Here is a 14,749-nt window from a genome sequence, read left to right as displayed (position 1 = left end):
CCCACTTAGCTCTCAGCTTGAGCTTAGCTGCCTCTGATGTTCCTAGAGACTCTCAACTCTTTCTCTACCCCTTTCAGCTTGGTCCCTTACTGTCTGTCTCTAAGGTCCCTTCCTCACCATCCTCAACCTTGGTTAAGCCTTGCTCACCATGACCACCACACCAGTTTCACTTCTCTTCAAATGACAGGTTTCTGAGTCTCCACAGTTTATTCTTCAGATCAAGAGCACTTTAATTTGTTCCTAGAGAATTACCTATTTAAGACAGTTTCACATAGCTCAGGATAGACTTGAACTCCTAATGTTCAAGCCAAGGATGACCTTGAACTTCCAAATCCTCCTGTCTCCACATGCTGGTATCTCAGGTATGCACCGCCATGTTTAGTTATGAGATCCGGGGAATCAAATCTAGGACGTTGTGTATCCTAGTAACCTTTTCACCTGAGCTGAATCCTCAGTCCTGAGAATCCTATCAGTGGTAAGAAAACCTAACAGGCATCAAGGAGGAGAAGACATGGTTAGAATATATTTACACGCCATCAGGCACTTCTGTCCTGGACTGGCTGACACTGCAGGCAGTAAGTGCTCTGTGCCGTCTGTCCAAGAATGAGCCCATCTAACAATGCATCCTCAGAATGTCTTCCCATGGTTGGCTGATGCATGAGTATATTTATGTCATGAAACCTCATTCAACCCCTAACAAATACGCATTGCTTCCACCCATTTTGCAAAAGAACTCAGGGACACAGAGCTGAAGTAACTGGTCCCACTCAGAGATGGAATCCCACTGTCTCCAAGAGGCAGGAGACTGAGTGCTCACAAGGAAAGGCTCAAAGACTAGTGCTCTCAAACAGGAAGGAAAGAGTTCCTTTCTCTGATACGTAAATCCTCAACTTGGAGGCCCGTTGTCAGTTCTTGGCAGAGCCACACAATCCTACTGCCAAGGCACCCCTTATGTCACCTATACTCATGGACTCTGCACACAACCTGCCCCACTGCCCTGCCCTCTGTTCCTCCCGCAGACTCTGGCTATGTCCTATTCCTGACACCCACAAGGCTGTCTGCTAGGCTATTCCATGATTTTGAAAGAATTAGACAAGGCCAAGGACTTTGGATTATAGCATCACAGACTCGGGGGATGGGGAAGAATAGGCAGACAGGCCACTGTCACTGTATAGAAGAAAGAGGTGACCAGTATGAGCCAAGGTGACGGCTGAGAGCACAGTCTGCTTTTCCTGCCCAGGGCTCCTCATGCTGCCCCAGACTGTCCACGGTCAGCATCTCCAGACTGACAGGTGAAAAGGCTGTCTCCTGCCAACGGACGAGGAGCTCTTTAAAATGGAAGCCGACCCTTGATGGATCAGAATAGATGATCAGAAAAATGAGAGGAAAAAGGCTGCCCGATCTTCACTGGCCTTTACATTGTATACTCAGCAAATATGAAGATGCCTGGCAGTGGGGGAGGGCTGCAGCCCAGGCTGACTTACAATCAGTCCCCAGTCAGGGCTATTTTGCAAGAGCCGTTAAGAGTCCTGGGCTGTAAGTTCTGCTGTGCTTGTGTGGTAGGTGTGTGTAATTGTGTGTGTACATGCACTTGGAGACCAGCCTCAGCTTCAGGCACTGAGCTTAGATCCTATCTACCTTCTGTTTTTGAGACAGAGTCTCTCATTAATGAAGAATTCCCCAAGTAGGCTGGGCTTTACCTATCTCTGCCTCCCCAGTGCTAGAATTACAAGGGTGCTTCAACAGCCAACTCCAGGCTAAATCTGTCTGGAACTTAGGTCCTCTTGTTTGTAGAGAAAGTACTTAATGACTGTCTTAGTCAGGGTTTCTATTCCTACACAAAACATTATGACCAAAAACCAAGTTGGGAAGGAAAAGGTTTGTTCAGCTTACACTTCTAAACTGCTGTTCATCACCAAAGGAAGTCAGGACTAGAACTCATGCAGGTCAGGAAGCAGGAGCTGATGCAGAAGCCATGGAGGGATGATACTTACTGGCTTCCCCTGGCTTGTTCAGCCTGCTTTCTTATAGAACCCAAGACTACCAGCCCAGGGATGGTACCACCCACAATGGGCTGGACCCTCCCTCCTTGATCACTAGTTGAGAAAATGCCTTACAGCTGGATCTCATGGAGGCATTTCCTCAACTGAGGCTCCTTTCTCTGTGATAACTCCAGCTTGTGTCAAGTTGACACAAAACCAGCCAGTACAATGACTGAGTTGTGTTCCCAGTTCCATGAAGATTCATTATTTTTCCCATTTATTTATTTGGGATGGCAGGGATGGTGTGCATAGAGGTTAAAGGACAAATTGAGGTAGTTGGTTCCATCCTTTGATGGTGTGGGTTTCAGGGATCACATTCAGCTTGAGGGCTGGGCAGAATGCCCCTTTACCCAGTGAACTATCATTTCAGATAATTCCCTTTGTTTCTTATCTCTGTTACTTGAGAAAAAGCTCTATCACTGGGCCACACTTTTCTGTGTGCCAGGTTCAGAACGGATGCAAACAACCTCAGCTTGGTGAGTGGCTGTTCTCAAAAGGATTCCTTCCTCTACCTTCTCCTTGGATTCCTATGTGCTTCTGGTGAGCCTAGTGTCTGAAGGACCATGGCCAAGGTTCTTGTAATTGGCTTATCCAAGGGCAAGAAAATACAGGGGATCCTCATTTCATACAGCTGCGATGGGGCAGGAGCTGGGGCTTGATGGCTAAGTGTGCGCTGCTCTTGCAGAGGGTTCGAATTGGTTTCTAAAACCCACTGTCTTAGTCACAGTAACTATTGATATGATGAAACACCATGACCAAAAGCAAGCTGGGAAGGAAAGGGTCTATTTGGTTTACACTTTCACATCACAGTTCATCATCAAAGGAAGACAGGACAGGAACTTAAAACAGGCAGCAAGCTGGAGGCGGAGCTGATGCAGAGGCCATGGAGGGTGCTGCTCACTGGCTTGCTCCTCATGACTTGTTCAGCCTGCTTTCTTATAGAGCCCAGGACTACCAGCCCAGGATGGCATCATTTACAGTTTCTTAACTGAGGTTCCCTCCTTTCAGATGACTCTACCTTGTGTTAAGTCGACATAAAACTAGCCAGCACAGCCATATTAGGTGGTTTACAGGCACTTTAACTGGGGCTCCAGGGGATCTAATGTTCTCCTCTGGCTTCCTGGGGCATCTGAGGCCTCACATGCACACACCCATACATAAAAACATGTACTTACATATAGTTTGACAAGTAATGAAATAAATCTTTTTCTTAAAAAGAGCTATGACAACATTAGACTTCTATAGACTCAACAAAATCAATTCCTATTCTATCAATATATATGCTTGAGTTGACAAGGGGCGGCTGTCCATTTACCTCGTTTATCTCTGTTATCTGGTGAGAAGGAAGTGTGGTCACAGGGTTAACCTACTTACAATAAAAGCATTCTTTTCAAGACTTTCAGTCTAGTCTCTAATTATAATGGTCTTTGGTGGTTCATTAAAACCACGCATTAAAAGCAGTTAATCCCTACTATGAAATCAAATGGAATTTCTCCAAATGACTTCAGTTCCCAATTCCGCCTGCATTTCAATGAAGCCAGAGTCGACCCAATTAGCAAGCCAGATAATTGCATAGTTCTTTGGATGGGACTATATCTCCGACTCAGAGGTCACCCAGACTTCTTTCCTCTTTCCAGATTTATTTCTGACTGTTTAAAGCAATGTTTCCACTGTTTTGAAATATTGCAATCATCACTGCAGAATGCCAGGATGTTTCTGGGAGTGTGGGCTAAGTATGGGGTAGCTGTTCTTTGATAGCTCATCCTGGCTGTACTGTAAGAGTCCCAAAGAACACAGCTCATAATTATACACGGCAGGGTAAGTATGTGTTCAGGTGGCACCGTACTTGTTTGCCGAGTATGGAGGAAGCCCTGCATTTCATCTCCAGCCCTGCATATATGTAGTATGGTAGTGAAATATTGCTATCTCAGCACCCAGGGAGTGGAGGCAGGAGGAGCATATATGTTCAAAGTCATCCTTGGGTACACAGAAAGTTGGCGACCAGCCTGGCTTGTATGAGGCTGAACCTGAAGCTAAGCCTAAGCTGATCCCAGCTGTGTCTGCCATCTCACTTGGGTAAATAAAAACCAAGCAGTGTGGTCTACAATCTCACCACTGCAGCCTGCTCACTGACAAAAGATATACAGGGGCTGGGGGTGGGTTGGGGGGGGTGGCTACGCTGGGTGTTAGGGGGTAGGGGAGGAGTCAGCACAGCCCAGTCTCTGCATTCCAGGTTCAGTGAGTTCTGGGGCTAAGGCTGGAATTAGAGTGTGATCAGGTTGAGATGGGTGAGTGTGGGGAGAGGAGGAAGGCTCTCACACACAAGTGTGGGCACCTGAGTTTTATTATATTGTGTGCACATGCGCTTTGGGGGGGGTGGGGCTGAAGGGAAGGGGCATGCTATTGGCTGGAGCCGAACGTGTGTGCTTTCAGCTATAGCCTTCTACATTCCAGTGACATTTGCTTGTTGCCAGTCAGAATATGGCTACAGCAACACAGGCCCTGGAATCCGAAGCAGAAAATGATTTGAATGACTCCTATGGAGAGTTATTCACTCAGAAGAGCTGTAAGGCTATTGCTGATTTGGCCACCAGGGAGGTAAGTGGCCAGGAGCAGAGGTTTATCTGCTAAGCTAACATTAGCCTGGGGCTCCTGCTAGCTGCTCAGGTGACACAGGCTGATTGTCTGTATAAGCTTTGAAACACTGCTTTTTACAGAAAAGGGACAAGGAGTAGAGTCAAGAGAGGAGGGCGGAGCCCTGACCCTGGCTCTGCCTTTTGAACAGACTGGCCATGTAGACCCATCATTATTAAGGATGACCAAAGGGAAAAGACATCAGCACACACCACCTTCAGTCACGACTGTGGAGGGCTCTAAGAAGTGGAAACGCCCCGAAACTGTCATGATGCTAGCGATGGAACGAACAGTCTAGCATGTGCTGAGAATTCAGTCAGAGCATTTAGCACTGAGTTACCTACATCCCCACTGGCTGAGACCAGCTTGCCATAAACCTCGTTATGACTGGGAAGAAAGAACTGCCTCCATCCAATTTCTTGGTGGCCACATCTGTGAGACATTTTCTTAACTCCTCTCATGCAGGAGGACCCACCCTGCTGTAGGCAGCACCATCCCTAGGTAGATAGCCAGGGACAGTAGGAGGGAGGGAGCTGAGCAAGAAAGCCAGAGAGTCAGGGCATTCCTCAACAGTCTGTTTCAGGTCTGCCTTGGCCTCCCTCAGTGACAGACTGTAACCCCTTCCTTCAGGTTGCTTTGGCCAATGTTTTATCACAACAGAAACCGAACTAGAACAATGTGTTAGTCATTTCACCGAAGCCTAGAAAAGGAGCTAGCTAGATGCCAGTCTTTGTGCCCTGTGGTTTTTCTTCAGAGCGAGCTGAATTTTACTGACGTCTTACTTCACTTCTCCACAAACAAATTATTCATCACCATTATGAAGAGCCCCAAAATGAGTTCTGGAGAAATAGCTCAGTCAATACGTTATTTTCCTGGGAAGCATGGTGACCTGAGTTGACTACCCAGAACCTAAAAGGCTGGACACAGTGATACCCTGTAAACACGTCAGTCCTGGGGAGGTGGAGACACATTTCTGAAGCTTGCTGAGCAGCAAGCCATCCTACTGGAATTGGGGTGAGACTCTGCCTTAAAAAATTGAGGTGGAGAGCTTAAGGAATTACAGCTAAGGTTGTCTTCTGGCCTTCACACTCCCTATGTATCCATGATAGAGAGAGGCAGGGATGGGGGGGGGGGGCAGGAAAGGGGACGGATGAGAGGAGAGGGAGGGAAGTGGTCCAGGAAAGGCCAGACAGTAAATACTGCTTCCTCTGTAGGTCAGCTCGCCTTTGCTACAATTACTCAGTGCCACATTTTAGTACAAAAGCATCCGCAGACAAACAGTGGGCATGGCTGTTTTCCAATAACATGTTATTTACAAAAATAGATAATAGGCCAGACTGCTTGGGCTAGGGTGCACCGACTATTGACACAGTTTAAAAACGGGCATCTGAGGATCTTGCAGGCTGCTTATATCTACCGAATGCTCACAGGCTTGACCATTCTCACTGGGAACCAGTTCTCACCACCGCAATTTTTAACTGGCCCAATAATGAAAACCAATAATAGCAACATTTAGCTATGCTGTGAGCTGCACTACATAACTTACATTTATTAATTCATGTGATCATCGCAGAAACCCTACTGAGGAGTCCTGTGAAAAAATGAGCCCAGGACTGGGTATGTGGTCTGAATTCCTGTACCAGGGAGATTGAGACAGAAGGTCAGTCTGGATAATATGGAAAGACTATTTCAAAATAACAAGGCTGGTCATGGTGGCTCTCAGGAGGTCCTTACCCCAACATCTATAACCCCAGAAATTTGGGAGGTAGAGGGAGAAAGATTGCTAAAGAGTTTGAAGTCAGCCTGGTTATACACTAATATTACTAGACTGATTTAGGCTATGCAGTATCTAGTCAGGAAGCAGAAATTATGAACAGGAAGTAGAGCAAGGCTACAAATCCTCAAGGCCCTCCCCCATTTACCTATTTCCTCTAGGGAAGCTCTACCTCCTAAAGGTGCCAAAATTTCCCAGAAGAGGACCACCAGCTTGGTATCAATACAGCACATTCAACTCACAACATTCTCTCTCTCTATACGCATAGGATGAGAGTCATTTCCTGCAGTTCTGAGTTTAGACCATCACCTGCTACATGATACTGGGGTGAATTACCCCCCCCCCCACAATCTCCCAGCATGCTGTTGGCACCAGGTATGTTGGATTTCAAAACTTTTAGTTAGGGACATTCAACTTGTGATAACACAGAAAGAATGACCCTTTATTTTATGGGATCCCCTGTCCTGGGATCACCCTGTCCTGGAATCACTGTCGATATATGGCAGATAACTATGCTAGGGAACCTTCCTAAGCCCTGTCGGATGTTTATAATGTCCCTAACCTGCACCACTGGACAGGACTACTATCATCCAGATATGACAATCAAAATTATCTGGAGACCCTGCCAGGTCATCCTCTGGAAGTGGGGACAGTGACACTGTCCCTAGTTGAGACCTATTACACTATAGAGTTATAGCTGTTATAATAAAAAACATAATCTGGGAATAAATCCGTGTCTATAATAGCCAGTGGGGTTGGCAAGATGGCTTAGTCCATGAACAGACATGCCATTAAGTCTCCTAACCTGAGTTTGATCTCGAGAGCACAGAACTTACATGGTAGGAGAGAACTGACAGCTCCTGGAAGATGTCCTCTGACCTCCACATGCATGAACAGGGCATTCACTCACACACATGCATACACACATCGTTCATTCACATACAAAGAAATGAATACACATGGAAAAAAACATGTACCAGCTTCCTTGCTCTTTTGCAGACCTGAAGGGTGAACAGTGTCAGAAAAGCTGACTAGACCTAGCTGGGCATGCCACTGACACCCTCAGGATCACTTTCTAACTCCCCTCATGGGGCGGGGGGACACAAAGCATGAGATCACAGCTTACGATTATCCCAAGAAAGGTGTTACTGGACATTTAGGAAGAAGTATGTTTGAAAGTCACGGGGAGTCTGTCCTTCAAAAGTCTTTTAAGATTACAAGCTTGGCTCTCTGAGGCTGATACATTAGATTGGGAACCTTCTAAATCACACGTCACCGGGATGTTTTAAGGTATGTTTCATACTGAACTTGATTCAGCTAGACTGGCTGACCAGTATCCCCTAGGGATCCTCTGTCTCTGCACCCCCGCCCCCCAGCACTGCTGGAGTTGCAAGCATGTGCCACCATGTCCAGCTTTTTGTGTGATGTAAGAGATCTGAGTTCAAGTCTTCATGTTGTTTAAAGAGTACATTACCTACTGAACCACCTCCCTAGCCTATATCTCACATCTAACATGCAAAGAAGCAAAAGGTTTGGGGCAGAGTTGCTGTAAGGAGAGACAAGCAACCCCAGCCTCAGTTAAAATGCCAGCCTGCTGGAGCAACTGACCCCTGAACACTTCTGTTTGTGTCTAGTGGGCATAAGCCCTGGGCATTTAGCTTGATTATTCCCTGGATCAAAGCAGAATTAAATTACCTCACAAACTTCCTTTCAGAGAGCTCGACATGCAGGTAGGCTGACTCACCTTCCAGAAACTATCCACTTTGCCATACACAAGGGACTGGTTCTGCCTTTTGATCTCGTTAATGTGGTGGATGTCGCTGGAGTTCAGGTGCTGCTCGACCACGAAGCCCAGAAAGCTGTTGTCTGGGGTATGAGCTGATGGGGAAAGCAAAAGACAGGGCTGTGAGCATTACAGACAACACAGGCCAGTGGTGACCCCACGGGTGCATTTGCATATCATTTGGTTCTGCCTCATCACCGATCCCAGCTGTGTCTGCCATCTCACTAGGGTAAATAAAAACCAAGCAGTGTGGTCTACAATCTCACCTCCATTGCAGTTTACTCTCTGACAAAAGATATACAGGGGCTGGGGGTGGGTGGGGGGGGGTGGCTACGCTGGGTGTTAGGGGGTAGGGGAGGAGTCAGCACAGCCTAGTCTCTGCATTTCAGGTTCAGTGAGTTCTGGGGCTAAGGCTGGAATTAGAGTGTGATCAGGTTGAGATGGGTGAGCGTGGGGAGAGGAGGAAGGCTCTCACACACAAGTGTGGGCACCTGAGTTTTATTATATTGAGTGCAGAGAAGAAGCTGGGTGTGGTGGTGTGTATCTGTAATCCTAGCATTGGAGGGAGACACGTGGATCCCAGTGCCTCTCTGGCTAGCCAGGCTAGCAGAAGATAAACTCAAGGTTCACTGACAGACCCTGCTGATAGATAGATAGATAGATAGATAGATAGATAGATAGATAGATAGATAGATGGATAATAGATGGATAGATGGATGAATGTATGTATGTATGTATGTATGTATGTATGTATGGATGAATACATGGATAGATAGACCGATAGATAGATACATAGATGAAAAAACCAAGAAGGAAGTGATTGAAAATAATAAGCATCAACCTTTGGCCTCTACACACACAAGCACACAAGAAATGTACAGCTATGGACTACACTATCAGAGTAAATATGAATTGTATAAACAACGGCTGTCCCATGGGATTCGTGGCTTGATGACTTCCTAGCTATCTAGGCTTGGTAAGTACAGGCTAGGCTGCCTATACAACAGCCACACACTGCATTCTGGTGCAGGGTTTCACTATGTAGCCCTGGCTGTCCTGGAACTTTCTCTGTAGACCAGGCTGGCCTTGAACTCACACGGATCTGCCTGCCTCTGCCTCCAGAGTGCTAGGATTAAAGGCATGTGCCACCACTACCTACCGAGAAGAACAGATCTCTTCAAGCAACTGCACCCAACAGCCAGGCATGATTGCCCTTGGGGTTATACTGGACAGATGTGTGGACTGAAGACCAAACAAAATGTGAGGGTCTCTGGAGTAGAGACCTCTCTAAAAGCCAATTCCTTCAAAGCTGGGATGCGCATAGGACAGACTATTCTAAAGAAAAGGAATTTCCTTCTGGCCCGGCCTACCTAAGCATTCTGCACCTTCACCATATACCCAAGTGGGAAGTTGTACCAGAACAGCAGCCAAGAACATCTGTACTCTGTGACTACAGGCTTTGGAATAGTGTGTGCATGTGTGTGGAGGTCAGAGGACACCTCCAGTGCCATTCCTCAGGTGCTGTCTACTTTGTTTTTGAGAGAGGATTTCTCAGCAGGGCCTGCACTAGGTTCACTGACTAGGTAAACTGTCTAGCAGTGACCTTAGCGAGCATCCTCTCTCTGTCTCCCCAGTGCTGGGCTTCAAGTGTGTGTCATCATGTCTAGCTTTCGTTGTGGGTTCTGGGAATGGAACTCAGGTTTTCCCGTGGCTCTCACTGCAACAGCTGGAGCCATTGCCTCACCCCTGTATGATTTCCAAGTATATTTCACCGGGGGGGGGGCGCTATCTGACCAGAAGACAATTCTCTTTTGATTAAATAGTAACCCTCATCAACTCTACCTCAAATCCTGTTTAGACAAATTTCAGCTTGTTGGGTGATGGCTCAGTGAAGGCCACACATGGCTGATAAGAAAGGAAGCAATCCTTGTTTAGTCTGACTCAAAGAAAACCAGCACAAATAACACAGAAGCAAACTCCTTCAGTAATTAAGACTGGCCACTCGGTGCAAAGCTCACTCTGCAACTTCAGCCATGACCTTGGGTGCTTGGGTGGAGTTAAGCAGACTTCTCTTTGGCTTTGCTCTGGGTTCCTAAGAGCTAAGGAATGCTTTGCCATTTATAGAGTCAGCCCAGGTGTGTGTGTGTGTGTGTGTGTGTGTGTGTGTGGTGGAGGGGTGGGCATTCACACTCATGTGTCACTATATGCATGTGGGAGCCAGAGTTCAGGTGTCTTCCTCAATCAGTTTCCACCTCCTGGTTTTTCTGAACATTGTACAGGTGTGTGGCTGCATGAGGCCAGAAGAGGGCATTAGACCTCTAGAAATGGGACTATAGGAAGTTGTGACTTGTCTCACATGGGTGCTGGAAATTGAAGAGCAGTGTGTGCTTGTAGCCACGGAGCTGTATCTTTAGCCCCCTTCCCATCCCCTCAACACAGTGTCTATCACTGAATTTGAGCTCGCTGCTTCTGCTACATGGTCTGGCCAGTGAGCCTCATTAATCCATCCATTTTCCCCTCCCGGAGGCTGGGACTGGGAGTGAGAGCTGCCACCCAGGCATTTTTATGTGGTGCTGAGGATGTACTATAATAGTGTGTCACTTCCCAGTTCCCAGAGACCTTTTCAACCCGGCAGAGGTGACCTGCTGACAATGAGACACCCCAGCTCTACTCTCATCCTTATGAGGGAGGATGAAGAGAGGCAGTGAGGCAAAGGTGCTCTGCAGAGATGCGCAGGCTACACTAATGCTACCTTGTCACCAGCTCATCTCCAAAGCAGGGGCCTGATGAGGGCCACAGGAGGAGGAGCTAGTTGACTGGGGAGCTGTGCTCAGCCAGGCCTCTCTGTTGGTTCATTTCTGCGTGTTTGAACAAGTGCCCAGAAGCAAGGGCCATGGCTACAGTTAGCTGACGAGGAAGTTACTGAATACATTCTATGGCCAACGAGAGACAAAGCGAGGGCTGGCCGCTAGCTGTTCTTCTGCTAGCTTTCCTTTCTTCCTCCCTTTTAGAAGTGCAGAGGGGAGGGCACTAGAACTGTGAAGAACAGAGCGCTGGGAAGACAGCCTGCGCATGCTAAGCGTCCTTTCCTTTGTTGGTCCGGGGCTCGAAACTTTAAGATGATAGTTTTTAATTTGTATTTTCAGGAAACTGTTGGAGTAACTAACTTTTGGGATATTTGTTCTCTGACTCAGTCTGTATACTTCCCCATACAGGACTCACAACACAATGACTATCTAAAGTATTTTGTGGGTCTTATATGAAATATTATCTAAAACATAATAAAAGCAAGATGTTTAAAAATCCACAAAAGAAGAAAAATACACACGTGCAATTTTTTGTGTTATGTCAAAGATTCTTTTAGCATGTAGCCTCGATGTGCGAGAGGAAAGAGTCCATGTTTTTTCTCTTTTTTGGAGTCAGGGTCTTTTATAGCCCCCTATATAGGCCACTCACTATACAGCCAAGGATGACCTTGAACTCCTCCTGCCTCCATTTCTCCACTGCTAGAACTGAGGCAATCACCACTACAACTTATGTGCTCCTGGGAATGGACTCCAGGGATTCCCTACCTGCTATGCAAACAGAGTAACTAAGCCACACACCCATCTATTCTCACTGTGCCGTGGTGCAACTGTAGTTTGGTACTAAATCAAATTTGAGACTGTGAAACACACATTCCATCTAAAAGCCACGCCCCCCGAAACTTCATCCAAACTCCCAGTTTCACTGTGAGATAACTTGAGGAACAGCACCTTGCATGCTGGGGGCTGAGGATGTCACAGGCTTACATACACAGCTGCCAGAACTGTCTGACCCTTCTATGTCTCTGTGCAACTGGTCACCAGACCCTGGTTTTTTGTAAACACAAAGGCCCAAGGCACCCCCCACCCCACACACACAAGCAGGCGATTCTAGCTGACCCCAGGCTCCTGGTGGCTGACTACAAGGAGCTGCCCAGCAGCTGTGTGCGTCCAGACATCTGTGACAAGACATTTTCTCTCAACACAAGCGTTCGTCACACTGCTCAGAAAGAATCCAAAGCCATAGGCATGGCAGATATACCAAACACAACCTTCTTGGCTGCTGGAGAGAAGGCTCTGTGGTTAAGAGCACTTGTTGCTCTTGCAGAGGATCCAAGCTTGGTCCCTATGTGTGGCAGCTCCAAGGGGTATTCCATGCCTCTGGCCTCTGCTGGTACCTGTACCCCACCAACTCATACATGTACATACACATGTTTTACAAACTGACTTTTCATCTGGCTTTAATCTCAATCCAAGTTTCTTTTCTGCTTTGCCTTATGCTGAGAACAGGCATCAGCTGTGTTTGGAGGGTGTGAGGGTGAGTATTTGCATTTCAAGGGAAATCAGTAAAATCTCACTGTAAATGAAACTCAGGGACCATTGCACGTTCTGTTCTCAGTCCATTCCAGATGAGAAACAAATGGGTGTTCTACTAAAACCACCCTGATACCCAAGTTCTCCTTACTTTTTAAGTTCTATTCCAAGCAAGGGTGTTGGCAAATACTGCCAACTAGAAGGGAGCTGGGACTACCCTGGATAGCCTCTGGGTAAGTTTGTGAGGAAATTTCTAGATTGGGTAAGTTGAGGTGGGAAGCACCGTCCCATGGGCTGGGGTCCTGAACTGAAGAGGAAGGAGAAAGAGAGCTAAGCAGCGTGTCTCTCTCTCTCTCTCTCTCTCTCTCTCTCTCTCTCTCTCTCTTTCTCTCTCTCTCTCTGCTCCCTGACTATGGTCACGTGACCAGCTGCCTCATGCTCCTATTGTCATGCCTTCCCTGCCTGGATGGACTGTAATAGTAGGTCACCCCCCCCCCCTACGTCGACTATGAGCCAAATGAACCCTTCCTCCCCTAAGTCTCTATGTTAGGTGGTTTGTCCCAGCAACAAGGAACATGATGAACAGAGCATATGACAGCAACTTTTTTATGCGTCATCACAACTCTAACTGATGAGGACACTGGGGTTCACACCAGTCTACAGGACCAAGAAGCAGCAGTCCTGGGATTCTGAGCTAGAACAATCCTTTCCGATTCTAACTGACAGCCTTATAGTGTAAATCTTATTTTCTGTGCCCTATGAAGCATGGCAACACAGCTTTCAGAGGAAAATCATATTCTCCTGCAATATAGAATACAAACCATGACATGTTTATTATATACCATTATACATGTATGTACCATATCACTGCAGTTTTGTAACAGTTTTTATAATATGTACCTGTGATCAACTTTTGTTTTTTGAGTCAAATTCTCATGTAGCTTGGGTTGGCCTTGAACTCTTGATGTAGCTGAGGATGACCTTGAACTTCTGATCCTCTTGTCTCCACCTCCAGACTGCTTGGATGGTGAGCATACCACTACAACCTGTTTATGTTGTGCTGGGGATGAAACCCAGGGCTTCATCCATGCTGATCAAGCACTCTACCAACTGAGCTACATCCCAGCCCTTCCTGCCTTCTTTAAAAATTAATTTTAAAAAATTCACAGGAAAAAAATTAACTTTGCTTTCGATTATAAATATCCAAGGTCTGTTTTTCTCCTGGTAAATCTTAAACACCTCTAAGAATTTTGAGTTCTACGCACACTACCTGTTCCCAAAGGCAGAACCACAACAACCAGCTTGGGAGGTGACTAAGCTTTCATAGCCACCAGGTCTGAGGAGTGTGACCTTCCCAAGATTCATCAAGTACCTCCTTCCTCTCTACTTTTCAAAGCTCAGCTCATACTAAGTTTTGCCAATAAACACGGTTTTCTTTCCCCCTAAATACAAATGTTTTAATTGCTTTTCCTGTTACAAATGACACAGTAAGTCCTTGGTGTAAAACTTTTTTTTTTTTTTTTGTAATAGAGAAAGATATAAAGAAGTAAGTTATGATCTCGCCTAAAAATATCCACTACCAGTGGGCTTTCTTTACCCTCTACACCTATGGGTAGTTTTTAGCTTCAGACTAAAGTGGATCCCGTTACATTTACTCTGACACACACACATACACGCAGGCTATTCTAGCTACATATACATACATATAAGTGCAGATGCCTGTGTGTGTGTGTCTACACACCAGAGAGAGATCCTGGCTGCCATTTCTATAGCTGTACACTTAAAAATATTCAATTTATGCACACGAGTGTTTGCTTCCACATACGTATGTGCACCACATGCATTTCTGGTGACCTTAGAAGCAAGAGGAGAATGTCAGATCCCCATGACAGGAGTTCCAGGCAGTTAGAGCTGCCATATGGGTGCCAGGAGCTAAGCCTGACCCCTCTGCAAGAGTAGGGCGGCTCTTAACAGCCGAGCCATCTCTTTGGCTCTCAATTTGTTTTGTTGTGGGTTTTTTTTTTGTTTGTTTTGTTCTGTTGTTTTGGAGACATAAGGCCTCTCAGAGTTTAGCAAGCAGGTTAGCCTGGCTAGCCAGTGAGTCCCTAGGGCCCTGCTGACTCTGCCTCCCTAACACTGAAATTTCAAGCTCACACCACCTTGTGTGGCTTTTTAACAA

The 14,749-nt window shown here is 46.5% G+C and overlaps 1 protein-coding gene across 1 annotated transcript in view; it reads right to left on the bottom strand.

Moving 5' to 3' along the window:
* MGAT5 (alpha-1,6-mannosylglycoprotein 6-beta-N-acetylglucosaminyltransferase) overlaps positions 1 to 14,749 on the bottom strand; it is a gene marked incomplete at both ends in the record, with an annotated part of 168,997 nt that overhangs the window by 59,163 nt on the left and 95,085 nt on the right. The window contains one exon of the mRNA XM_080917587.1: positions 8,195 to 8,328. Coding sequence (XP_080773713.1) covers positions 8,195 to 8,328 — 134 coding nt within the window. The remainder of the gene's footprint in view (positions 1 to 8,194; positions 8,329 to 14,749) is intronic.

This window comes from Micromys minutus (assembly GCF_963924665.1).
Source record: "Micromys minutus genome assembly, chromosome: 6".
NCBI classification, from domain to species: Eukaryota; Metazoa; Chordata; class Mammalia; order Rodentia; family Muridae; genus Micromys; species Micromys minutus.
The sequence above is the reverse complement of the archived record's forward strand: the minus strand, read 5'-3'. Positions and strand labels throughout refer to the sequence as shown.